General features: G+C 41.9%; 1 protein-coding gene across 1 annotated transcript; it reads right to left on the bottom strand.

The window, feature by feature from the left end:
• Positions 1-1,027: 1,027 nt before the first annotated feature.
• mkx (mohawk homeobox) lies at positions 1,028-26,355 on the bottom strand. The gene is made up of 6 exons (XM_022754134.1): positions 26,180-26,355; positions 23,702-23,861; positions 20,381-20,534; positions 15,656-16,033; positions 1,370-1,403; positions 1,028-1,235 (listed from the first exon to the last, which is right to left on the bottom strand). Exons 1-6 carry the CDS (start codon positions 26,353-26,355, stop codon positions 1,028-1,030), a joined length of 1,110 nt encoding a protein of 369 aa, XP_022609855.1.

The raw sequence follows: 26,355 nt of genomic DNA, 5'->3' as shown, positions 1-26,355 counted from the left end.
TTAGAACAAATACTGTATTGAACCCTTTACGAGATGCCAGTGGATCTACGTAGACCTGTGTCACTGCTGCGTGGGTGCATGTGACTTCATTTGGGTCCAGCTGGGAATTTGTGCACGTTTCAGCAACTAAAAGCCGCGATAAGACAGGAATCCTTTGCTGGTTAGTGAAATCCAAGGCTGAGATGTGGAGAACGTTGGCTGTTTATCGATCTTCTGCTCATGTTAGAGCAACTTATCTCTGTATCCAACAGTTCTTGATGGCCTGCCAGAAACAAGAGGCGGACTGAGACAAAACAGTGTTCAGTTTACAGTCAAAATGAAGACTCCAGTCAAAACAAGAACAGAGAATTAATGCTGGGCATTTTCTGCGAGTGTGTCTCTGTGTGTGTGTGTGTGTGTGTGTGTGTGTGTGTGTGTGTGTGTGTGTGTGTGAGTTCATCAGTGCCTCGGATGGTGAGCTCATTCAGTTCTTAAGGCACAGGCTGTTATGGTGGATTTCCATTCACAAAACAAATCATGAATCACGACTGTGACACTAAACTTTGTAAAATATTCCTTCACAAATTCCAAATAGGCACCTCAGTATCTGTACTTTGCATTGACCACAGTCGGTGAGTTATTTGTCTAAATAACCAAAAGGCACTTTGGCAAAATACACATTTTGTAGCGTAAAAAAAGAAGAAATAAAAAAAATCAGACTCGTCCAAAAATAAGTTAACATTACAAAAGTGTCTTGTTTTAGGAAATACTGCAGTGAGACTATCACCAACACTTGTCTGTCGCACATTAACCCAGCAAAGAAAAGGATGGTCAAGGCCTCTGTTGCACTTTTTAAGACACCAATAACAACCAAAAAGAATGAGAGTTCTCTTTTTGTTCCACACTTCCTCGCCTCATACACCCCCCATCCTTACACAACATTTCTCTTTTCATGTCGGGGGGGGGGGGTTTATTTGGACTCTGGCGAGCTTGCTGAAACAGGAATGTTTGCTGGTTTGCATAGAGAGACGGGAGGGTGACGTCAGGGCTAATATTTCTGCACCAGCGGCACTTTAACAGTCTTGATCTCTGCTATATGGGAGGACTTCTGGATGATGCAGCTGGTGGTCCCCGAGGCGCTGTCCTTCCCCTGCGCCAAGTTGGTCAAGGCCATGGCGGCGTTGATCTCCTTCCAGTACGTCTCGTCTTTGCCCTTCACCTTCTCCTTTTGCACAGCTGCGACGCCACTGCCGCCACTGATGATCAGCACAACATGCAAACATGCGCAGGGAAGAACAAAACAGAGCATGGGGGGCATTACAGGTCAGGTTGTAATGGATGAAAAAAGAGGATTTGATCTGGACTGCAAGGTAAGAGAAAGTCCACTCACCTGTCAAATTTACTTGGTCCATGATCTGTGGTTTCTGAAAGCACAAGAAGAAGAAAAAAAAGGTTAATTTTGCAGTTCTTTAGGGTCAATGAGGATTTATTGAAATCTAGAGAGGTGTGTGTGTGTGCACATGCTTTTGTGTGAGGTCTGCATGTGTACACCGTGTCCTGTGCAAACATGTGTTGCTCTGTTTTCTCTCTTTACTCAGATGCTGGACAAAAAGGACGTTTTGCAAGAAGCCGTCAAGAAACAAGGTGACTAATAGGATCAAGTTGAAAGATGTTTCTTATGACTCATAAACTCCATTCTCTAATATTTTGTTCAAAAACAAATGGGCCCCAGCCAACGTAATTGAGTTGTCTGAGGAAATCAGATTGAAAATGACTGAGCGTAAAAGATTTGAGTGGGAATGAAAAGACAGCAAGTGAGTCAGTGAGAGAAAGATGGATGGCTGCTCGCTTTTTTTTTTTCTCTCTTCAAATGGGAGCAATCTCTATCTCATATGTAAAACATTAGCAGGGAATAGCAAAGTCATTAAACAATGAAACGAAACTTTTCTTCAGGGCAGCCGAGAGTGTTTACTTCAGCGTGCCGTTCACTCAGAGAGAAAGACCATGTGCACGTCTGTGTTTGTGTGTGTGTTTGCGCTGAACCTGTCCTCTCTCTCAGGCCCAGCGCTCGGTAGGTTTTTGCCCGGCAGTGAAAACGATGACACAGGCTTGGCGTTTTCATGAGGCATTAAAAGAGACCAGAGCATCTGGATTTCCTCGCTGTGCAGCTTCCAGGCGCTTTCTTTAAGTTAACTAAACACACAGCTAAGGCCCCGTGATCTTTTAAGAAGTTCAGTCTTGACCAGGTATAGCCGACTCGCCGACTTGAGAACGTTCAAAAGAGGGCACATTCTCTTAGAAATCTCCATTTAGTGCAAAGGCACCAAAGAGTTCGTCTTACCTACGTCCTTTGTGCAACAATAAGTTCTTGCTCTCTTGCATGTGACTTTTTTAATCACCACCATAAACACATCTCCCAGCCTCCTGCAACCCCACGCCATGTTTCCCAGTAAAGCAAATGTCTAAACCTGAGCAGCCGTTTTAATGAGCCCCTTCCTTGCGCCACCGTCACCACAGCTCGAGAGTGGACGGGCGTTCCTATGCATTCCCTCCTGCTAATGAAAATCTGCACCCTTCATTTTGCGCTGGAATTTCATTCCCATGATAGTTATGAGGGACTGGAAAAGGTTGCACGAGGACACTGTGTTCAGGGTTTTAGCATTGTCACAGACGGCCACAGAGACGGAGAGCCAAAAACTCCAAACTCCTCTGGCGTCGGAGAAAGCACACACTAGATTTTTACCGTTCTGCTTTGTCACCTCTAACCTCGCCAAAGCCCTCCGTGGACTTTCCAAAGATCTGGATTCAGTGTCCAGGATTTTGCAAGCTGCCATAAGTGCCTAATTATTCCCAATGCCTTGCTCTGTTCTTCCCTTGTTTTCCAAAAATTTTCCCATGTAGCGTGACCCACACTGACGGTACCGGGTGTGCAAGGCCCTGGGCTAATGTGGGCCTGATTATGAAATTTCCTGTAGTTTTCCCGTTTGTTCTGTAATAGGTGTATTCCACAGAGAGAGATAGACTTCACTCCCCACAGTTTTCCTCTGCTGATCATTCTTAGACAGGAGAAGAGAGGAATGTGTGCGCACGTGTGTGAGGGAGATGAGGACATGATAACCCAGAAGTACAAACCACAGACTGAGATTTTCGGTTTTAGTGCGTCAAAGCGTTCCAACTAAATCCTCACATTCTCCTCTTGTCACAACTCCCTGCCGCCCTATCTTTCCTTCTGCCTTTATCTTGTTTTATCTTGCTTTATTATTGATATTCCTCCGGTCCTTCATCCTCTGTCCTCCACTCGATCACCTCTTGCTGCAGCGGTGTTGCTGTAACACCCTCTGATCCAGGTACTCGAGACTGACCATTCCAATGCAGCCCAGCCAAAACAAATGCAGTTTCCTTTCTATGTTTTAATAAAGGGTGACTGTGTTATGTTCAAAAGCTGTTTTTGAAAGCCCTTGATTTTATCCATCTCCTGTTTTTCTTATTCTCTTTTTAAAACCATTTTTCAGCCACTTATTGTTTTAGCCTAAATTGTGAATATCAGGTATATACATGAGGACTGGAGGCATCCTCTCTGCACCCTCATCTCCATCTACTCTTGATTGTTGCCAGCGCTCCACAGCAGATTGGTCCTGATTAAAAATATGCACTGATCTCCATAATCACAGCGCTGTAATTATAGGCCAATTACACTGTTTTCATGTGTTGTTTATGTTCCCCCAAGACATATTAGCTCAGTGTTTACTGCTGCGGTGCCCCGTGTATAGATTGGTTGGTGACAGCAGCGAAAAGGTCAAACGCGGTGACATCAAAGACAAACAACATGCAGAAGAAAGTGTTTTGTGAAGTGCAGTGTGTGTTCCTGTCCATCCGCAACCTTAAGTGTTTCCAGTGTCAGTGTGTGTGAAGCAGCCACTGTCCAGATGCTGCATTCGGAACATGCAAAACACTGTTTTCAAGGGCCAGATGGAGAAGGTGTGGATGCAACGTTGACCCAAGCCATCCTGATCTCCAGGACCACCCCCTACCCCCACCCCCCCTCACACCATCCCCTGTTGGACTAAGCATCAGTCTCTGCCTACGGGGACACCGGACCCCAGGATCTAGGAATGCACCACTGCATACAAAAACTCTATTTCCAAAGCCATGTGCCTAAAACATCTAAAACTCAGATTTTTTAAAACAAGAGTGGTGCCAAAGACTCAATAAATCACCAATAAATCACAGAGGACATTTTATTATTTTCTTTTTCTTTTTTCCCTGTTTTTTCTTTTCTATTTTTTTTCTTTTTTGCTTTCTACTTTGCTACCGAACACTCAGTCCACTTTGCTGTTGCCTTTGGGCTTCACCGACAGCGGGGTTTCACGGACCGCCAAAGGGGAAAGCTAAGAAGTCTGATGGTTTCTGGCGTCGTGGTGGAAGTCCAAAAATACTAGCTCACTTAGCATCACCGCGGGGTGATGGAGGGAGAGCAAAAAGAGGGTAAAAAAAAAACACACACACACACACACACCCTGACAAGCTTTATCAAAACTTGGTGAAAATGAGGGAAAACAAGCAGGGGCTGACAAATTACAGGGGGAATGAGGTTACACCTGTTAAGACGACTGTGGAGGAGAGTGGTTGACTATCATCATTACCATCTGGTGCTGTTGTTAGCAACATACAACAATAAACAAGGCAGGCTATGTTGCACAAACCAAGGGCTGGGCTGAATTAGGCAGACAAATAAACACACACACAAAACACAAACGTTTTATACGAGATTTAAATTTCATGCTTTTAGGTGGTGGTCTTATCCAAAGTGACTTAGAATAAGTGTCAATTCTTAGGTCATAAATTAGTCATTGGTGGATTTACAATGTTCCCACGACCATAAAAAGGAACAGAGGAAAGTGTTTTGTAAAACAGAACAGGTAAGAGGAAAGGCAAGATAAAGGAATGGTTTGACATTTTTGGGAAACGTGCTTATTTGGTTTCTTTCATTAGCTATGTAAGGAGATGATTAGCTTAGCTTAACATAAAGACAGTAAGCAGGGGCAAAAACCTGGCCTGGTTGCAGCACCTCTACAATTTGTGGTTGAGATTTAGAGGGTCTTTTGTTTTGAAACTATTTGATGACAACTAGCGCATACCTTTGCATGTGTTAATTTGTGAGTTTTAGAGGTTCCTGTTTTTTGCATGTTTTTGAATTTTGGTGAAGGCCCGCCAAGCTGTTTCCTGCTGCTTCCGGTTGTTACGCTAAGCTAAGCTAAGCTAAGCTAAGCTATCCATTCCAGCTTCACAGTTAATGTAGAGGCATGAAAGTGCCGTTGATCTTCTTATGTTTCTCAAAATGTCAAAAAACTCCTTTCAGAACTTCGGTGTGAATATTACCTCAAGACCTGAAGGTCCACTTACTAGCTTTTTCCAGAGCTTTAAAACCTTGTTATCACGTGACCAACGAGTCATACAAGTATGAAACGAAAATTCCATCAATTTTTAAGAACAGTTGAAATCATAAAAAATAAAAGTTACCACTTTGTCATAAAGTCCTTTAAAGGTTTATAAGTCGGAACATTTGGCTTTCTTAATGGTTAATGACTCATTTACTTATAACTTATAGATTACATTTAAAGTAATGTTATTATTTCTATTAAACCATTAAGTTTACAGCTATAAGGGTTAATAAGTAATTAATAAAGGGTAATAAACCATAAAGTCTGCACTCACTGTAAATAAAGTAATTGATAAATGGTCACAAGTTTCTCGGCTTCTATATATATGTCAGCAGTAAAACTTTAACTTTGTTAGTCATCAGAAATTATAAATGTTATATCATTGATAAATTCCATTAAGTCTGCTGTTAATCTTAATAATCACTTGATACATAAAAAGCAGCTAAAAACTGATGTCCTGCTGCAGGAGGATAAACACCAGTCAGAGAGTTTTCTTGACAACGTGTCAGTGCAAAAGCTGTTCACAGAAATGCCTAAGAAGTATCATTCATTGATTTATTAACAATTAATACAGCCATTAGTTTTCACTAATAAACCCCTTATAACCCTGTTCGTATCAAAAAGTTGTGCGTTGCTAGGCAGAAGATGGACAGAGTTTACTTTGACAGAAATGAGAAGATTATTCTACCACTGCAGGCAGACTGAAAGTTGGACACACACACACACACACACACACACACACACACACACACACACACACACACTAAACTGAGGAAATGATCTAAGCTGATTTCCCTTTAAGCACCTGATGAGAACCAGAGTGGTGTTGCAGTCTTGACAATCGGCTTGCCGCTGACCTGTGCAACCACAATACAGGTCAAGATGAGAACAGATCACAGAGTCATTAAGCAGCCTCTTTGTTATCTAACACAGCCGCTCCAGGGTCTGAGCATGAGTCAGGACTTACTGTCAACACAGGTGAGTCATAATGCTGCTCTGGACAGAAGTGTATTATCCTTAAGCCACACTTCACCTCCAGCAACGTCTGTGTCATGACGCTTACCGGATGTAAAGTCTCATTGAGATTACTGAATGTGCAGACAAGTGACTGCATGGACCAGTTGCCTCGAGCCAAATCTTTTTGATTCTGTCCAAAACAGGAAATGACAAACGCTTCAGGCGATTTACAGCGACGTTTATTGATGCTATCTTTGATTTGACACCAACCCAAGCCACAGTCTTGAGCGTGAGGTGCAACAAAGAGCGATCGCTCGCGCTTTCAGGCTCCCAGATCTATCTTTTATATGTTTCTTTAATGATCTGTGCTTTTTATAATGTCAAGAAGGGTCTGTAAATGAAGTTAGAGGTGCCTTGGCACTTTGCTGCTTTGCATTCTGCCAACGCTGCTTCTACATTACCCCTCCCAGCCGTTTCTCTTTCTCTCTCTCTCTCTCTCTCTCTCTGTCTCTACGGGTGGTGAAAAGTCTGAGTCTGAGACTCCAAAGAACCAAACTGTCAATTCCACTCAGTTAGCCAAAGACATCATACACGGCGTGAATTTAATGCCTTCTCCATTTGCCCTGACAACGCTTTCATCACTTAAAAAAATAGTGAATAATTAGCTCTTATACTATTTAACAGAACATATGCACAGCGCTGCAGCCAGACAGATACTGAGCCTCTGCCCAAAAATGACTCTCCCATCCGCTGCATTTCTTTTTCTGTGTGACTTTTTTTCCGTGTCTGCCCGGCAGATGACACACTGGTGTGGCTGCGGTCGGGGCAGATAACCAAGACCCAGCAATGAGGATTGCCTTATGTCGTCTTGCTAGATGGAGAAATAATAACAGTGTTTCAGATGTTTAAACGCTGCCAGGTTGTCATTGTGTTTACGAGTGCCAGTAAACAGAGTGTAATCAGGGCCCCAGTAAATCAGCCAAAATGAGAAGAGTGTCTCGACAGGGAAGTAAATACGTTGTCATGGCAAGTGTGCAAGTGTCTTCTTTATGTGCTTGTGTGGATGTGTGTGTGTGGACTGCCAGGGTGTCATGAACAAACAACAGAAAAAGAAAAAAAAACCCAGCCTCATCATGAGCAGAGATCGGGGTTTGGGATTTGGCGTGACAACAGATGATCGCATGAAAATGATCATCACAAAAAGATTGAAAAGCAGACAGCGATAGCATCTGAGGATCAGAGGGCTCATACTTCAAATACTGACTTCATGACAACAGGGACGCATCGCTGATGATGAACAGATGAGCCTGTTATCACTGCTCTGACACAACAGGTACAAGAGAGACAAAACAGAGCCGACCCATTTCATCACAGGTTTGTGAGTAACATCCTCGGGGGATGAGTGGCTGTTGTTTGCGGTGCCAAAAAAACACACATCAGGGGGTAAAAAAAAGCAGAAACCACGAGTAAACATTATTTGGATTTTTAAGTGTTTTCATGTGCCCAAAAATATCCTTTTTTTTGGGAGCTGGAGGCCAAATGATATGTTTGCGCTGCACTCACTGCATCATTATGTTGCAATTCTTCTCAGTGGTAGGTTGTTGAATTGCCCTCTCACACTCCTGGGGGATTTCTGTGTGTGTGTGTTCTGTGTCCTCACTGGGTCACACCTCTGCTCTCTCATTAAACCTCACCCTCACTCTCTGCTCTCCTCCGTCCCGTGGGAACACAATGGAAGCCTATTGTTCTAGACACGGCTCAGTTTTTAAATGGAAACAATTTGTGTTTTATACAGACCAGGGCAGCGCGGCTCGGTTTCCCTGACTAGGCAGGCAGCTGTGCTTTCTGAGTCTGATGACCCGATTGTGTGTGTGTGTGTGTGTGTGTGTGTGTGTGTGTGTGTGTGTGTGTGTGTGTGTGTCCCAAAAAGCTTTGGCATGCTGATGATTTAAAAACGATCAGGTTGAGAGGGCTCATTATTCTGCACTCCTCCAGTTCTATGTTAGGGAGCTGCATATAAACAGTGTCTGTGTCGATGTTTGTGTGTTAACACTTCTCCGCAGGATGACGGCTCGAATGAACACTGTCTCAGTCTGCTGCTGTCTTCTCTGTTTGCCTCGCACCCAGCCTCTGTTTAGTGGTTGGAAGCCGATATCTCATCTTCCAGTGACAGAGGTTCACCATCAGGGTTTTTCTTTTTCTTTTTTTTCTTCCTCACTCTCTCTGTCTTTTTATCCACCTTTCCATTCGCATGAAGCTGCACCACAGCTTGATGCCAGGATTATACCTCACCTCTGCCAACTCCCAGTCGTTCCCACCATTGGACCAGCCACACCCAGAGGGACACTTCACAGCCTCTCAGCTCCATCACTGACGACTCCACAGAGTGCAAATGACTTTAGAGTATGTGTTTGTAATATAGTTGGCTAGTTAGTTATATTATCTATTGTGTCATGCACATTATATGACACTGAAATTTTATTGCCGTGGTTTAACAAAAATAAATTTACAATCTCCTGCTCATAGGTTCCTATAGAGATTTCTTATAACCATCCATCCAGAAAAAGGAAAGGGAAACAAAAGTGCATGATCATAACTGTGCACACAGAGATTACTTTTTTCAAGAGGAAATTTGTTTTTAACTATGTTTGCACCAAACCTCAACAGACCCTCTTTCTTTATACATGAGGAAAAATGTAAAGCTATTATTCGGACACATGCAAGAACCAGGGTGGTGGAAGCATCTGTACATGCATATGTGGGTATATTTATCTTTTGCTACACACACAGATACACACCAAGACACGTGGACTACACTTTGTTTGTACACCATCACCATTCTAAACCCAAGTCCTCACTCTAAACCTACTTTAAAGGGTCACTTCAGCCAAATTACGAAGCGACTTTTCGACTTGCTCCTGTCGTAAAGAGTGATGAAGATAACTACTTCAGCCACCTCGATACAAGGGAAGTGACTGGAATTTCATCTGTGGTGCTCACAGCAGTGAAAAAATAACACTTTCACTACATAAAAAGAGGCAACATTGATATAAACTATATTGTTATATCATAATTTCAAACTATAGAAATGAGCAACAAATTTCATGTCATTAAATCCCTATTAATATGTTGGTTATCAGATGTAGAACTCATCAACTAAGAGAGCTAAATGAAGAACAGCATAATGCTATGAGTTTGTGTATCTCTGTGTAGTTGTTTTATCTAAGCCAATTATCTTTTTAATAAAACTAAAATACTTTTAACAATTTATCATACTCAATTCTTTTAAGTACAATATTTATCTATGAATCTGCACAGCAACTCAGCCTGCTGACTTCTTTTTTTTCATAGTAACTGACAATAATTTCAATTAATATTGTATAATTGCTGTTATTTCATATATATCACATATTTTACATAACAGTTACCTACTTTGTTAGATTGTTGGAAAAAAATTCTAATAAAAAAAGGTTTGAGAGGTTCGGGAACCACTGGTCCACAGCTGGAAGTGATGTCTCCGGATTATCCAGCGTCACAAGGACACTGATTTTGGAGAGACAACTTTACTGTTGAATTTTTCAAAGGAAATTTTTCAATACTCCGAGGAGCAGAAATAAAATCCTCATCATCTCCATTGCTCTGGCAGAAGGTAGAAGAAAAGAAAACTATCTCCATGGCCAGACAACACTATGAGTAAGTGCAAAAATAGCAATATTTTTTTGTAATTTGGGTGAACTTTGCCTTCACAGTGGTTTAATTGTTTGTCTCACTCGATCCTTAAGTCCAAGTTTTATGTCTAAAACAGCCACTTAAAGTCAGGCCAGCTGCCCTCACTCTGGCGGACTTCCCTATCTTTATGAGAAGAAATTCAAGAACTTACGCACACTTATGCACACACTCATTTCTTCCAACCACACTCTCTGTGTCTCTTAGTCACTGCCACCATGTTGTCTTTCTTCTCCCAACAGGCCACTGCTGGAGAAACTCAACTCTTGATCTGGATGGAACAAGTGCCTCCCTCTCCTCTCCTCTTCGCATCCCCTCCACACTGACTCCCGAAGCCCAACCTGAACCCAGTGAGTCTTGGCAAAAACTGCCGTCTTGGAACAACATCCCTAACATCCTCCTCTCTCTGTCTTCCCCTTCTCCTTTCCTATGAAAGTGTGGAAAGACCAGTTTTTAGCCAGTTAATCCACATCTCTGGATTCCAAAGATGTGGAGCTCTCAGCCTTCACTGTCTTGGAGTGTTTCATAGTCACCGAGAGGCCCCATGTTGAGCATTATCTACGGTAAATTACACCACGTGTCATCAGTCAGCAAACGTGACATCAGAGTCTTAAATCTGCCACAACAGCCACTATCCCTCAACAGCACTGCTGAATAAATCATCACAGTTGAAAAGGAAACAAAAGAGACAATAACGCTAAAGGAAATCCAGTATATCTTGTTAGTCAAAATATGAAAATAGCCAAGATAGAAATCTCTTTTTTATCATGAACAACCATCACATCTTTCTATCTTTATACCTCAAGAAAAGAAATCCAAACATTCTTCTTCTTTTCCACATTAAGACAACTTTTCTTCCATTCACCTGGACGACTCCAGAGCTCCTTAAGTGCCACTAAACTCTCCAGGTTTCAATAACTGTCTGGCGCTCACTGCAACCTAATTTGAAAGGCCCTCAGGATCTCAGCTGCTGCTGTCAAACGCTGCTGTTTTCATTGAACAGATTTCTGAGAAACGTATGTGTTACACTGCACCTGACTTGGAAATGAGCTACTTTACTGCTGCGTTGTATGTCCAAAAGACTCTGGCTTAGATATCTGTTGATGAGAAATGCCATAAACACATAATGACAGACAAAAATAAATAATTAGACCATTTTGGCAGCATTAAACACATAAATTCAATGTATAGCCATGCCAGACATTCCTATGTTCCTCTCAGGATGAATTGTAATAAAGTTGGTGATCCCTTAACTTTGTTAAGCACTTTGGTTTATAACCAAATCACAAAAAAACTAATGCTATTCCCATCAGCCTCAACCGTCTTTTGTATTTATCATTAAGTAGCAAATGTTAGCATGCTAGCATGCTAAACTAAGATGGTGGACAAGGTTAAAACACTGGTAAACACCAGCATATTTACATTGCAACATGTTACTTCAGTACAGCCTCACAGAGCTGCTAGCACGGCTGTAGATTAGTGGTCTTGTTAAATTATAGACAGAGTAACATGCAGCATGGAAACAATGACAGAAAATGGAAAAACAATAAAGATGCCTTCTAAAATTATTTTTAGCCATGCTAGTAGTAGTTTGAAACATCTCAATAACTGTTAGTTGGACTGTCAAGTCTTGTGGTTTTGAGTTAGTTCTTGACAACTTTTGGATGGATTGCCACGAATGAATGAATGAAATCTAATAACTTCGGTGAGCTAACTAACTTTTGATCTGACACTATCATGGGATCAAAGTTTGTCCAATAATACAATCAAACCTGCAAAACTTTAGACATTCCCATCTGCTTCAGCTGGACTTTGTGTTGTTGGGTGTAGTTAGCTAACATTAGCATGCTAACACTCAAACGTTACCTACTACAAATCAGCAAATTAGCATTTTCATTCTGAGAATTTTAGCATGCCGATGTTAGCATTTAGCTGACATAGCTGCTAACATGGCTGTAGACCCTTAGTCTTCATCAGAAAATCAGGGGAAAAAAACATCGTTATCTTAATTTAATAGATGCATTTTGACTGAGGCACATTAAAATCAAATTATTGGAAACTTGCTGGTGGCCACTGACTTGCTTTCAGCTATCTGTACTTTTCCACATCAATAGAGACATTGGCAAGCACTCTCAATTCACCATCAGGCTACTGTGCTCAGCTGTAACCAGAGTCCATAAAGGAGAGAACCTGAGAAAACGTAGCCCTGTCAACCTCGTGTAAAATGTCTGACCGAGATCTCTTAGTCTCCATCCGCAGAAACGTTGGGAGTTATTTGGCGTATAATGATCTATATGATATCAGACGGGGCGAAATCTGGTACTGAGCAAGAAGAAAAACATTCAGCCAGATTCCTGCCATTTAATATCCCATTAAAGGGTAATTTGGCATGAAACCCCTGGCATGTGTGATGGAATTCTACTGCTCCTTGTGTTCAATGAAATTCCCCACAGGCTTTGGCCTGTAGGTGTGTGTGCATGTGGCTGTTTGTACTGGATGTGTGTGTGTGCCTGTGCTTGTATGAGGTCTGTGAATGGTACATGAGTGTGTGCGTGTGTGTGAGTCCTTTCAAGCCAGCAGAAGTTTAGTTTTCCACTGGGGTAAATCTACACTCTCCATCTCCTGCCACGTCTGACTGCCCTCTGTAGTCACAGATAACACTGTAGGCTCAGGCCGCGGTCACAACAGCCAACTGGCCCATTAATGGACTTTTAGCCAATGGTATGATGGTTGCCAGGCACGCCACTTTCGCTTTGACCAATCACAATTGTTTTACAGGCAGGAATTCAGCAAAAGAACGTGCCAAGAGACATCGTTTGTGCTCTTTCTTTCGAGTTCAAATTCTTTTCCTCCTTGCTGCCTGAAAATGTCAGACGTTTTGTCATTGTCAAAAAGGAACTAGGGGGAACATAGAGAGAGCTTAAGTCTGATTTATTCTGTCTGTTTTTCTCTGTGTACCTGATATAAGTACAGATTTATGTGAAATCTGCTACTCTGGGAAACATTTTTCTCTTATTATAAAAACACAATAAAACTATTTGTGAAGAGGAATGTGCTCACTACAAAAAATATCTGGAATATGCAGCCCACAGGAGAAAAAAGGAAATGATGCAAACCCGAGCTTAAAATTATTCCTCTCTGTCTCCCTCTTTCATTTGTTCTGTCTACGTCGGCGAGATCAGGTGTGGAATTAAAATTTCATTTTCCCGACTTTTCTTTGTTTCGTTTCTTTGACTGGGCAATCGGAGCGGAGGGCCCCAGCAGGTGTTCGATCCCATGAGTCAACACGGCTTCAGAGAAGTTTCCATGTGTGGACTCAAAAGCTTCTCTTGCATGTAACAGAGTAACACTTCTGTAAAGGTGCCAGAGCCCGAGAAATCTGAGAGGGAGACGTCGGTGCCAAGAAATTATATTAACCATAGAGATAAAATAGTTACTCTCTATTAAAAACAGCAAGCCAGCCAGGTGAATTAATCTTTTTCTGGGATTTCTCTTATTAAAATCTGGTAGAGAGGGAGTTATAAGTCTCACTTGGTCTATCCATCTCTTTCTTTCCTTCTCCATCTGTGAGACCCAGCAGGTGCTTCGCTGTGAAAAAGCCTGATGTTCGTTCAGGTCACAGGGTTTTAAGCTTTTTGATCAGGACGACTGTAACCGTCGCAGTCGCTGATGCATTTCATACACACACACACACACACACATACACTCACACTCCACCCTCTATCACGCTCAGATAATATGAAACACATTTGTCCATAAGACGAGCTTTGAATGAAACACAATAAAACCGGCTCTTCCCCCCACACAAAGCCTCCCCCATCCTCCGTCACTCCGTCACCTACACCTTCAAATCCGGCCCCTCCGGGGACTCAGTCCACGCTCAGCAGAAAGTGAAAACATCACTATCGCTTATGAAGTGAACAAAGGGGCCAGTGTTCTCAGCTGAAGAAGACAGATCTGACCTTGATTGTTCACAGCTCAGACAAGTTGTGAAGTGAGACACTGTTAAAGCTTTTGTATCACGCAGAGTTCTGTGATTCGCACTAAACTCACAGCACGGGAGAATATCAGTGTCCATTAGGTCCTGATTTAATGTAATGTAGAACAACAGCTTTCCATCATGTGTGTAGAAGAAGGCTCTCTGGACAGTCATAACCCTCAAACAATGCATGCTGGGAAGTTTGCTAATATACTAACTGCGTTTCTTTAGAAAATTAATTTGATAAGTTAAGTGAAATCAAGTCACAAGACTTAATTTTTATATTCATATTTATAAATACAGTATATAAGTAGAAATTTTAATTTGGAACTGATATGAAATCAATAAAACTTATATTTACATTAAATTAATGATAAATGATTAGTTGATTCTACTGTTCCTGTATTATGTTTTACAGTGATTAGATTTGAAACTGCAACATCAATTTGAATTTTTTAAAATGTATCTAGCTTGTTTTTCATTCACTTTACAGGGTTGAATCTTGCCTGAAATAAACTGTCGTCCGGCAAAGACGCCCTAAATAAAAACACGTGAGTAACAAAGTCTGTAAGGCGACATTTTTTAAAGGATTATTTCCTTTCAGAGACTTTCATTTCTGCCCATTTGTGCCAAAAACACAATATGTTCCCAGAGTGGAACATATTGTACTAACCAATATGAAAACAGGCAGAGAGAGGAGAATAAAACAGGAGCTTTGTCTAAACCAAAGAAAGGCTTCATCTCACTCTGAACGCTGTTTTTCATTGTGTAGGGAGGAAAACAAGGCAAGACACCTTCAACTTTGTCGGACATCTGCAGCAATAATGTAAACGTGACAGGCAACAACTTGTTAATGTTATGTTGCCTTTGCAGGGGAAACTAAAACAAGACATTGATCTGTATAGTTTTATATTTTTTCTCTTTTTTAAAGCCAAAGTAAATTGACTTAAATCTAAAAAAGAAATGCACATTTTTTATGTATCACATTCACCCAGTCTGCTGACACACAAACACAGCCTGTTTTCCCTGTCCCGGCTCTCTCAGCAGGACCTCATGGCAGGATCAAAGACTTGCCAAACAGTAGCATGAAAGTGAGCATGTTCCACATGGCCTTGTTGTGTCTGGCCTAGCCTGGTCAGAGGAGCTGGCTGGGGGGAATTCCTTCTCTGCTCAGCTGGAGTGGGTGAGAGACAGCCAGTGTGCTTACACGAGTGTGTGAAGTGACAATACATGAGTGTGTGTGTGTTTTAGACACACTGCAGTCTTGCTTAAATCTAATAGATTTAAGGCTCAGGGCCCTCTTAACTGCATCTCCATTTCAGGAGTCATAAGAAACACATTTAGCAACACAAACCCCATATTAAGTGAAAGTAGGGAGGTGGGAGAAAACAGTGTAATATGGCAGAGGGAGGGAGGAAGACAGGCAGAGAGGCAGACAGTTGGAAATAACACCACCAGCACCAGCTGCAGAAATTAAAACAAAATGTGCAGATGGAGGGGACAAAAAAAGAACAAAAGTGAAGGATGTCGTGCGTGTGTGAGGGGAAAGAATGCAAGAAATGTGGCTCCTTACCAGCCCGATAAACAAAGTTCGCCTCGGCCTCGGAGGAGGACGGTGACAGCAGCTCGTCGTCGTACTCGTTGGAGCTGAAGGAGCCGGAGTGGTTCCTCTTGCGAGCGTCCATGACGGCGTTGGCCACCATGACGTGGCGCAACGAGTCGTTCAGGTAGCGGTGCAACAGGCTGCTCTTGTACTTGGGCGGAGACACGTAGTCCTCGGCCAGTGAGGCAGCTTCGGCGGCCGAGCGCAGTCCCGCGCCCATACCCATCCCCATCCCCATGGCCATGCCCATGCCCACCATGGAGGAGCCCTCCTTCTTGATGACACTCTGGTACATGGGCTTGGTAAGCTCCTCGGGGCCGCTCTGTGTCCTCTGAGGGTTGTCACCATCTACAGCGTCAAGGCACAAAAAGATTCAGAGTTTTAGATTTTTATCTTCCAAAGCAAAGGGCACCTTTGCAAGTATTTTTACTCATTCACACTCATATTGTCTTTCATACTTTGTCTTGCATTTATTCTTCACCTTTTATTTATACGACATATACCTATAGATTTATGAGTACTTTATGTGGTTTCCTGCATTTTTGAAATGTGCAACATTTGTATACTGTATGAGTCATTCCTAAAAAGATATTTTTACACTTTTGATTTTAATGCTACCGTAACAACTGATTGGTCAATTCTAGTGCAACTCTTTGTAGGTGGGTGCTCATTGATAATTGATATACTTAATACATTTTTTAAAAGCCTAATTAAAAGAAGTTCCCATAAACATCCATTGTGTATGTAACTCACACCCAAAAACAGAACAAACTATTGCTCACTGACTGATTGTACATAAGCTCATAATGACATGTACAGTTATTATCATTTACATAATTCATTAAAGGCAGTTTAAACATTGACCCTGTACACAGTATAATTTCCATTCAAATTTAACAATACTCATCCAAAAACTATGTCGATCAGCATCAGTGCTCTCAGCAATCAAATCCTTTTTTTTGAGCAAATACTTCTCTGGTTTAAATGACTGTCTAACTCGTGTGCACTGCTTTTTCATCCCAACTGAGTCAGAGTGAGGTGACCTCGAGCTAATCTTCAATCTAAATACCAGGGCAGGGAGATTTCCACCTGGCACTCCTGCCCTCTTGTTGGCATCGCCTCAAGAGCAGAAAGCCCCGCCAAGCCTTAAGACGCATTACCAAACCATAACGGATGGCAGTCGATTTCCTCTCCATCTTAAGCACGTTGCCCCTCTATTCCCCTGCAGAAATAAATAATTTCCAGGGTGCTCTGCAGCTGAAGAGATTGAATTAAAGTACAGGTTCCTACCTGATGAAAGCAGTGAGGGGGGAAGAAAGATAAAACACCGGACTGAAAAACCAGATATCCTCTGGCGGGAGGGAAATCAGGGAGAAGTTCACTGTAGATACTCTCCCTGCCAAGACTGTAATTTTGTAATTTGGGCAGGTTGGACATTTGATTCAGTCTGGGCCAAATTAAAATTATAGCTCCCACATATCAGAAACACATGGAGGTAGCGTACTTGCCCTCCTCCCCCTGTGCTGTCTGAGGTAGAAATTAACAAACCCTCAGCATCTCCTTTGAAACCACATAAAGCGATAACAAAATTGTCATTATAATCCCATGACAGTGTCCTTTTACATCTAGATCTGCCACCTTTTTAAGCATGACAGCATGTCCTTTCCAGATCCCTTGCAGAAAACAACATTTTCTCTCTTGGATTTGCTGCTGCAGCTACAAAACAAGCTGGACCATTTCAGGACAGCACACCGGGTTAGTTCGGTCAGGTCTGGCCCCATAAATAGGAACAAAAGCACAGGCATAAAAACATAATGGAGGGCCTTTCAGCGCGTGGGTCAGAAGCAGGAGCAGGCTGCGGATAGCTTCATAACCATAATGTGACAAGGAGAAGAGTCAGGGAGATATACAGAGCCTCCGGTGGTACAGTGGCCTGTGGCGGACACAACGCAAACACCATGCACACATTCCTCTCTCGGCCGCACGCTCGGCTTCTCCTCCTCAAAAATTTAATTACAGATCACCGACACCACAGCGTTCTTCCTTTCTGTTCATCCTTTCACTGCGTGAGTACGTGTGTTTTATTTATTTTGGTTTTTTTTTTATGTTTCCTGACCATGTTTTCTGCGCCGTCAGTGAGAAGAAGAAGGCAGTCGCTTGAAAATCAGCATGTGTTTGCAGTAAATACACGGCTGACGGAGAGCTACTCATTTCCAATTGTAGGCTGGGAAGACAGAGGTTGGCTCAGCGGGGTGTCTTAATGACAGCGTGTTGCAGCCCGCCTGCCTCGGTGTCTCCCGGCTGCGTCGCACACTTGCCAATTATATACACCCAGAACATGAGTCTGCATAGCATCAGCCTGCTTTAGGTTGGGTACCAATAGAGAGAGATGGCCTGGCCTTTGGCCTCACCTCATGTCATTATGCTTGACTTGAATTTCAGGGGCACAAAAGGAGTATGATGTCAGGAGACTTTCCTGGTCATTCTATATAGAGAGCATCAGGTTTACAACAGAGTATGGGACCAATTTATAATGGAGGTCTGAGACATTAAGATGTGATATCTTTGAAAAGATCATCCATCACACTGATGGATGGAGCAGTTGTGCAAATGGAAAAGTTTTCCTCCATCCTTTAACATACTGTATACCTATGTTAAATCTTGCCAATCAAACAAATTAAATGAATTTTAAATTCGACATATAGATTCAAGGATATTGCTGCAGCTTTTCCTTTCATCTAGAGCAACTGCAGAATAACCCCAGACTTCCTTGGTTACCATTACAAACAACTATAATGACAGAGGTCAAAGGTCACAGACAAAATTCAAATAACTAATACTGCTGTTGTTCCCGAAATGAGAAAGAAGTGTGAAATAAATAATGATTTTAACATTTCTTTCAGTATTTAAGGAAAGTAAAGATAGAGAATATACATTATGATTACTATACTATATACAGTACTTTATGCTGCCACTAACTGCCTGTTAATCCTGCTCTCTATGCATTGTGTGCTATATACTACTACTACATTTACAATTAAAATTTTAACTTCATTATATTTTGCAATGAGACCCAGGTACCAACCAGTAATTTGACACAGGTTCGCCATATGTCAAATTCATTTGTAGCAAATTGATTAAACACAAACGTATGTAGGAATAAGAACCATGTGCTAAAAGCCTCACAACTGCATTTGACAAAGGGAACCTGACACAGACAACTGCTCAAAATGAGGCCGTAATCACAGACTTAAACCCTCAGAATTTCAGTTAGTGCTGTGATTTATGTCATGGCCACTGAAACTTCTTGATTCTGATTGGCTGAAAGGTGTGGATTGTTTATTTTTTAACTGTACAGTATAATTGGACGCCTATGACGCAGGTGTTAGTTTGCAGAACTAAATGAATGTGCCCCTATTAAACTGCAGTAAGGAACGGCAGCAGTGAGCTGCAGAGCTGCAGTGAGATCGGGGTTATTTGTGTAACCAATAAAAATATAAAAAGCTTCACAATGAGAACAACAGAAATTTCAGAGGAAACAGAGGCCGCTTGTGTGCGAGTGTGTGAGAGAGAGAGTGCTATGTACCGTTGTCGCAATTTAGTATTGCACTTTCATGAAGTTGGAGGACTCGAACGAGACAGGCATCCTTTGTTTTAATTTCTACCATGGGACAAAAAAGGCTGGATCCTACAATAATAATAATGCAACTGAAGAGCATCTTTCATTAGAGCCTCCTGATGACATATTCAGACTTCACAAAGCTCCTCTCGAGCCACAGAACACATTGTACAACAGTTTTTACCACTGAGTAGATCTCCATGTGAGTTAAGTGTACTTCAAGTGTAGGATCTGTAGCAGATTGCAGCACTATCCTCTGTTCTGCTACGTTCAAGAACAATCAATAACATTTCTTTCTCCACAAATTTCACAATTCTAAAACTTGCCCAGCCTTTGGAAACATATTGATTTCTACTAAACCAGATGTTAACTACTGCCACCATCCAGACACTAGCCCAAGAACTATAACTTCTGATTTTTAAAATAGGAAAAGTAAGTTTACAATGAGTTATACAGTGTTAGTAAGTAAAAGACTTATACTTTCAGTTCGATTAAATGTTAGTAAGTGATCTTGCTTATACCCTGAGTTGCCCTTTGAGTTCTATGTTCCATTATTACTGCTTTGCATCAGTGACTATTTGCCCTCACATCATCCATTACAGTCAGTCACACATACAACATACACCTGTTGCGTATTACTTCTTGTCTTACGGTCTAGCGCAGTGGTTCTCAAACTTTTTCACATCAAGGACCCCTAACCTTTCACAAATTAGACCACGGACCCCCGTTTGATAAGATCTTGTCCCAGGGTCCCCCATCTGATAAAACTTTTGCTTTTAGATGTTTTATTACAGAAAACACATGACCAAAATAGTCATACATTCTGTCTTTATGTTACTTATGGATGCGATTACAGTGAAAATAAATTATTCCCCTCAAGGAATCCACTTTAAGACCCACTGGTCTAGTCAACCTGGGGTCCTCGGTTTCTGCGTCTGCAGGGCAGTCGCCTATTTCACTAGTCGAGCTGTGATATTGGTGGATTTTGAATTCTCCACTGAACTTCTGCAACACAAACCTTGTTTAACCTGGAATGGAACATAAAGAGCTGCTGGTGTGTAGCTGTCAATCCGTACCGTCTGAGCAGCTGTCGTCGCTGCTGACGCTCAGCCTCTCCGCATTGCCCTGAACGTATTTGTTGTAGAGTTTGATCCTGAGCGCCCAGCTCAGGTCCGGCTGCCTCACTGTGTTCTTCAGTCGCCTCCTGGCATTCGCAAACCAGTTGGAGACCTGAGAGAGAGAGAGAGAGGGAGAGAGAGAGAGAAATAGAAGGAAGTGGGAACACACAGCAAACAGAAACACATGTTATTGTTTTGAATCCAAACATCTCCACATCCATGGCAAAACAAAGACTATCCTTTATGAAAACGTCTGCTCTCTGCCTGCCGTCAGTCTCATTCAGAAAACCAAGAGAGGCCGAAGCAGAAGACAGAAACAGAGTCAGGTTGCAGAGCAGCTCTCTGAAACCGAGCTTTAAGAAACATCCCAGACGCTCTGGAGAGACACGCCGGCATGCATCTTTTCTGTATCAACCCCACACAGAAACATTTAACACCCTCCACATGCCGGACAGCCAGCGAACGCAACGTTTCATTAACTAATGTTCCGACCGAGATGTATGTCCCAATGCTTATTCTGGACTCGCACAGACTCCCTCGAATAATACATTTTTTCCAACACTGTCTTCAAGATGCAATAAAAAAGACACTTGAGCTGGCGCTCTTCCTTTCACTGGGAAGGGAGACCATTAGATGTTATACTAGAATAACTTTTCATGCTCAATAGATTTCAAGCGGCTTATGGAGGGGCTGGGACTGGGGCCTTATGCTAGAGTACTTATTTTTCTGATCCTCTCTTTCAGTATCGTGTTTCTCGTTAACTAAGACCATCCCACATCCCTTTGTCTTGAGCCCAGCGCTGTGGCACTCCAGGGGAAGGCGGCATCTCGTACATGTGGCTTGGCTGGAGGGGAGGCGAGGCGAGGTGAGACGAGGCGACGCATGGGACGGCTCGCTAATGAGGACTGGAGGAAAGATGGCTGTCAATGGGGTGAGAGAAAACAGAAAGGAGGGAGGAAGGAGGAAGGAGGAAGGAGGAGGAGGAGGAGGAGGAGGAGGAGGATGGCACATCTGCTCCAATGACACCAACAGAGATTAAAAAAGGGGGGGGGGCCCAGCAGCCAAACCAGCTCTTTCACCCGTGGCCTGTCTGCACTGTGTGTACCGTAAAGGAGACGGCATGCAGGCACGGCGAGGGATTTCAGTGGCGATGGAGAGATGGCACCGACTTATTAGAACTAACTTTAAAGAAACAATTCACAATATTTACATGGAAAAAAGGAGCCGTTTTGCTAAAACATGACAGATTTAGTTGCTTCAAACACCTGGTGCCAGGTGGGTGTTTGCAGGGAAAACTGCACAGGACGTGATGCGTTCTACATTACTGGCAGCAGCAGCAACAGTGGTTTATTTGGACCAAACAGTGGAAGAACTGGGTAGTTCTTCGCCTCCATGAGCGGATAGGGAAAGAAAAGAGTGCCACCTAGGGCTGCAACAAACACTTACTCTAATCCTGAACTCAAACTGATGTCTTTGAGTTGCTTGTTTTGTCCGATCAAAAGTGAAAAACCAAAAGACATTACATTTGTGTGTCATTTATAAAAGTAAAAAACAGAAAAGCTGCATATTGTCACATTTGAGAAAGTAGAAAATTTACTTCATAAATGACTCAAATGATTAATCAATTCAACCATTTTTGGCCATTTATTTTCTGTTGATCGACTATTTGTTTTGTCATCTGATTGGCTCAGTAACACAAGTTTAAACAGAGAATCAAAAGACAGTATGAAAAACTTTAGTAAAAAAAAAAAAAAAAAGCCCACAGATCCCTTAAGGACATTTTTCATGTTGGAAAATATGATGAAAATAATTTACCTGCATGTCATCACTCTCACTCAATTTCAAGAAATCTTCCACTGACCTTTGACACTGCTGCTGCTATTTGGGTGTCAGCTTGAATGTATGCATGTTTCAGATTGTGTGTGTGTGTGTGTGTGTGTGTGTATGTGTGTGTGTGTGTGTGTGTGTGTGTGTGTGTGTGTGCGTGTGTTCACAGCTCGGCATCCCACTGTCCAACACAAAGCATTCCTGTGCACTCTGCTCGCGCTCACCAAAACAAACAGCTCCATCAGGCCCCCAAAATGAGAACCAGATTAAGCATCGTGGCCGGCGGCCCGAAAAAGCTGCCGCAGACTTTCTGAGGCCGTATCAGTGACCTTGTCAGCCAGATGATACTGTACATACACAGCTGAACGTGCCAGACACGAAACACACTCATATTCACTGCAGGGTTTTCCTCGAAGTGGTCAGTTTGTCAAGTTGTCCACTGTACTCTCGTGTTATCAGTAGAGGGTGCAATAGAACTTAAAGCATTAGAAACAAAAAATACAGTGCAACTTCAGCTACTGTAGAATCAGTGGTTCCCAAAGTGTGGGTCGGATCTTTTTGGGGTCTCGTGGTGAAAGTGAAGATTCAAGAGACAAACAATAGAATAAGAAAGAAGGAAATATATGTCTGCTACACAAAATTATTTTTATTTTTCAAGATTTTTTTTTACTTCCTTATGAAATTCCAAATAATTTAAACAAACAAATAAAACAATATAAGAAACTGACCAGCACTGCTATGCAGACATGCTTTTTTTAAGCAGTCTTAAGTAAAAAGTGTTGGGAAGCACTGCCCTGCCTTTATTTGTGACTGCACATAATTGAAGAAGAAGAAGAAGAAGAAGAAGAAAAAGAAGAAGAAGAAGAAGAAGAAGAAGAAGAAGAAGAAGATACATTTCTGCTGTATCTTTTTTTAGAATCATTTTACCTCTACTGTTTGTTCAAATAGGAAAAGAGAATAACTTTTGCGTTGAATATGAAATATGACAAGAGTTGACAGGTAGTAATTACTTTTTTAAGGGGTCATAACTCAAAGAGTCGCAGTCACAGACAGACAGGACTGCAAATTTTATTTATGACTACAAGTTTCACGTTGCTGTGAAATAAAAGAAAACAAAAAAAAAAACAGGAAAAACATAACTGCCAAATGTAGCATTTGGAAGAAAAGTAGAATTAACAATTCAACACTGCATGAGTGTTGTAAAATAAACAGTTCAAGATGTAAAAACACTTTCTCCTAATTGCAAATGCAAGTTAAAATCCAGCTTTTCAGACCTGATTAGAGAGACACTAAACCACAGAAACCAAATCTCACTTTTCCCCTCAGCGATCACACTCATGAATACTCTATAAATCCCCTCACTCCTTTTTTTTTTTTACTTATTCAGCATCACTTTTTTTCAAATTTTTTTTATAGTAAGCAGCTTGACCGAGTCTACAGCAGTGGACTCACCTGGACCAGGGTCATTTGTGAGCCGAGGGCCAGCAGGATTTTCTCTGTCTTGGTGGGGTAGGGGTTGTCTCGGTGCTTGTAGAGCCACTGCTTGAGTGGCCGCGCCATGTCCTGCAGGGCCTGGCGCTTGTGTCGCACTTTGCCGCCGCTGGGACGACCCCTGCGGAGAAACAGGTAGAATAATGTTCAGTCGGATACCAGACGATAGTTAGAGTACACTACAGGAAGCTTTTAGCGCAGGATATGCACGCAGAGACATTAATGCCCATTTTGTAAGTGACTTATATGACTATGGAGTTTTTAGCATTTCATTTTTTGATTCAGATATAAATATGAAATGTAAAATAAATACACATGCAGGATATAGTTGTTCAATCTTCAACATCAAGCTCAGCATAAAACATTAATTTAAACCAATTTCTCCTTTTTCCAAATTAAAGTAAAATCTGGTTTTAAACTAAAAAAAAAAAAAAGAGCCAGGATTATGTTGTTTATTGAAGTGAACCAAACAGTGTTACGCAGCTGCAAGTGGCGTCCTAAGTGGACCAGCATGTTGTCTGAATTAGTAAGTCATGACACATAGAGTGAACACTCAATACAGTATGCAATTTTCACACCCAAAGCACTGCAATTAGGCTAAGACACGTTGGATTAAAGCAAGAGAGACATGGAGAGTAAGAGAGAGAGAGAGAGAGAGAGAGAGAGAGAGACTGAAGAAGACAGACAGAGAGAGAGAAATAGCCACTCGCAGTTTATTTTTCATTGTGTTTCCCACAAACCACCAACACGTCGCAATGAAACAAACAAAAACATTTTGCTCAGGCACACATTTTAGCGTTTTACACCCAGGAGAAGTGGATCGAGAACAATGTAGCCGGGTCACGAGCACAGCCAAGCCATCACACCATGGACTGACAAAGAAAGTGAAATTATACTTCTGGTTTTCCCTTACAGAAAAGAGCTGTGACACATGTCCAGAGGATGCTATAAAAACATCACATTAGGAATAAACCCTGGGTGGAGATTGAAAATATCTATCTGAAAGACCCAGCTCAGCAACTCAGTGGTGACTACAGCTACTATCAGCTCTTATAATAATACTGCAGTGTTTTTTTACGAAATAAAACCACAAAATTCATCAATGAGAAACATGGACACCCTGTGAGTCCCTAAAAGAATATTTAAACATCTCTCATTGAAGTGCGTCTGAGTCTGTTGGTTTCCCTGAGCTGTGGAGGACTCGGTCTCACCTGTAGCTCCAGGTTTTATGAACCTGTAGATGTCAGTATGGTGCTGTGCTGCGCTGTGCTTCTCCCTTTATCTCACCAAAAAGCTCCATTGACTGCAGATGTAACATATTTTAGTCTAACCTCAAGTCTGCCTGAGGTCCATGTTCTACAAATATTTTCCTTGTAATCTAGATCGGTATGAACATCCTAAAGGACATTTTTACTCCGTGTTCTGAACTTCTCATTTAAGCACTCACACACACAAACACACACACACACACACACACACCTTTTTAATAATTTAATGTTCTTCATTAGTCCTGATGTTTCCCTTGAGGTGGCACTTTACATTGACATAAGTTCAATAATTCTTAATTCTTAATGTTCTTTATGACTAAAGCTTCCTCTCTGAGAAGGCTTCCCCTCACATGTGCCCGCTAAACATTCAAATAATACATAAACACATAACATCAGGACGTGACCTTTTCTGACACCTGCTCCCTGTCACAGAAAAACGAAAGCAAATATATATTTCTGAAAAAAGCTCTAGATCCTTATGTGATCGTCTAGACCACACAGAGAGTTGAAGGACGAATTTATTTATTGGAAACAGATGGAGACCTCTAACAGACACGCTACTGAACACGGTTGACCTACTTATTAATTTTGAGATTAGGTGTTAACATCAACACCTAAATGAAGACCAGACTGGGAAAAGGGTAAATATTAATTCCCTGATCCATCAGATCTTATTGCATTGAAGCCACATGAAAAACTGGAACAGCAAATTGGTGTTTCAGCCTTGAGGTGTAAAGTGCAAGTAGTTTTCCACATGTAAACGTCATTCCATCTGGATCTTTTATCCGTGCGTAAATTTATGATTTTTGTGTGTAAATGTCTACTTCAACACAGCTGCAGAAACTAATCAATTTGACATTTAATGAACAGTTATGTATTATAACCCAACGATGCTCATCCGCATATATAGATCACCAACATATCTTTATAGGAATGCGGCCCTATTTGATCTTGATATTTCATAATCTGACTTAATTACGCGCACAAGTAGGAGAGATAACCACAGAGCTCTCATTGTTGTCCACTTTCTCACTTGTGCTGAGTAAAACAACCGTGAAATAGAGGTATTCCTCATCAGTAAACCCCCGTGGGGCTTCCCGGACTCCAGTTAATCCACATGTTAATACAAGCCACACATGCTGCGTTAAACTCAGCAGAATGCTCCACATACCCGCTCCGCCTGTGTCTGATGGCCTGGTTGTCTCTGATGGTCTGGTTGCTGGAGAGGAGGTCTGGATGTTGCCCGTCGATGACTTCTAGATAGTTTCTGCTGCTCATTTCCACCTCCTTCGCCTTCTCCTCGAACAGGACCTGGCTGCTCAGCTTGTTAAACACAATGGTGTTCAT

This window comes from Seriola dumerili, unplaced genomic scaffold (assembly GCF_002260705.1).
Source record: "Seriola dumerili isolate Sdu_G_001 unplaced genomic scaffold, Sdu_1.0 BDQW01000216.1, whole genome shotgun sequence".
Taxonomy (NCBI): Eukaryota; Metazoa; Chordata; class Actinopteri; order Carangiformes; family Carangidae; genus Seriola; species Seriola dumerili.
This window is presented reverse-complemented; position numbering and strand designations above follow the sequence as displayed.

What these genes read in the sequence shown, in the direction of transcription:
- mkx (XM_022754134.1), bottom strand. Translation starts at nt 26,355, where the DNA reads ATGAACACCATTGTGTTTAACAAGCTGAGCAGCCAGGTCCTGTTCGAG. An exon ending in ATCAGACACAGGCGGAGCGG is followed by an intron (nt 23,862 to 26,179) that starts GTATGTGGAGCA and finishes GTTTCTCCGCAG; the next exon opens with GGGTCGTCCCAGCGGCGGCA. An exon ending in GGACCAAGTAAATTTGACAG is followed by an intron (nt 1,236 to 1,369) that starts GTGAGTGGACTT and finishes GCTGATCATCAG; the next exon opens with TGGCGGCAGTGGCGTCGCAG.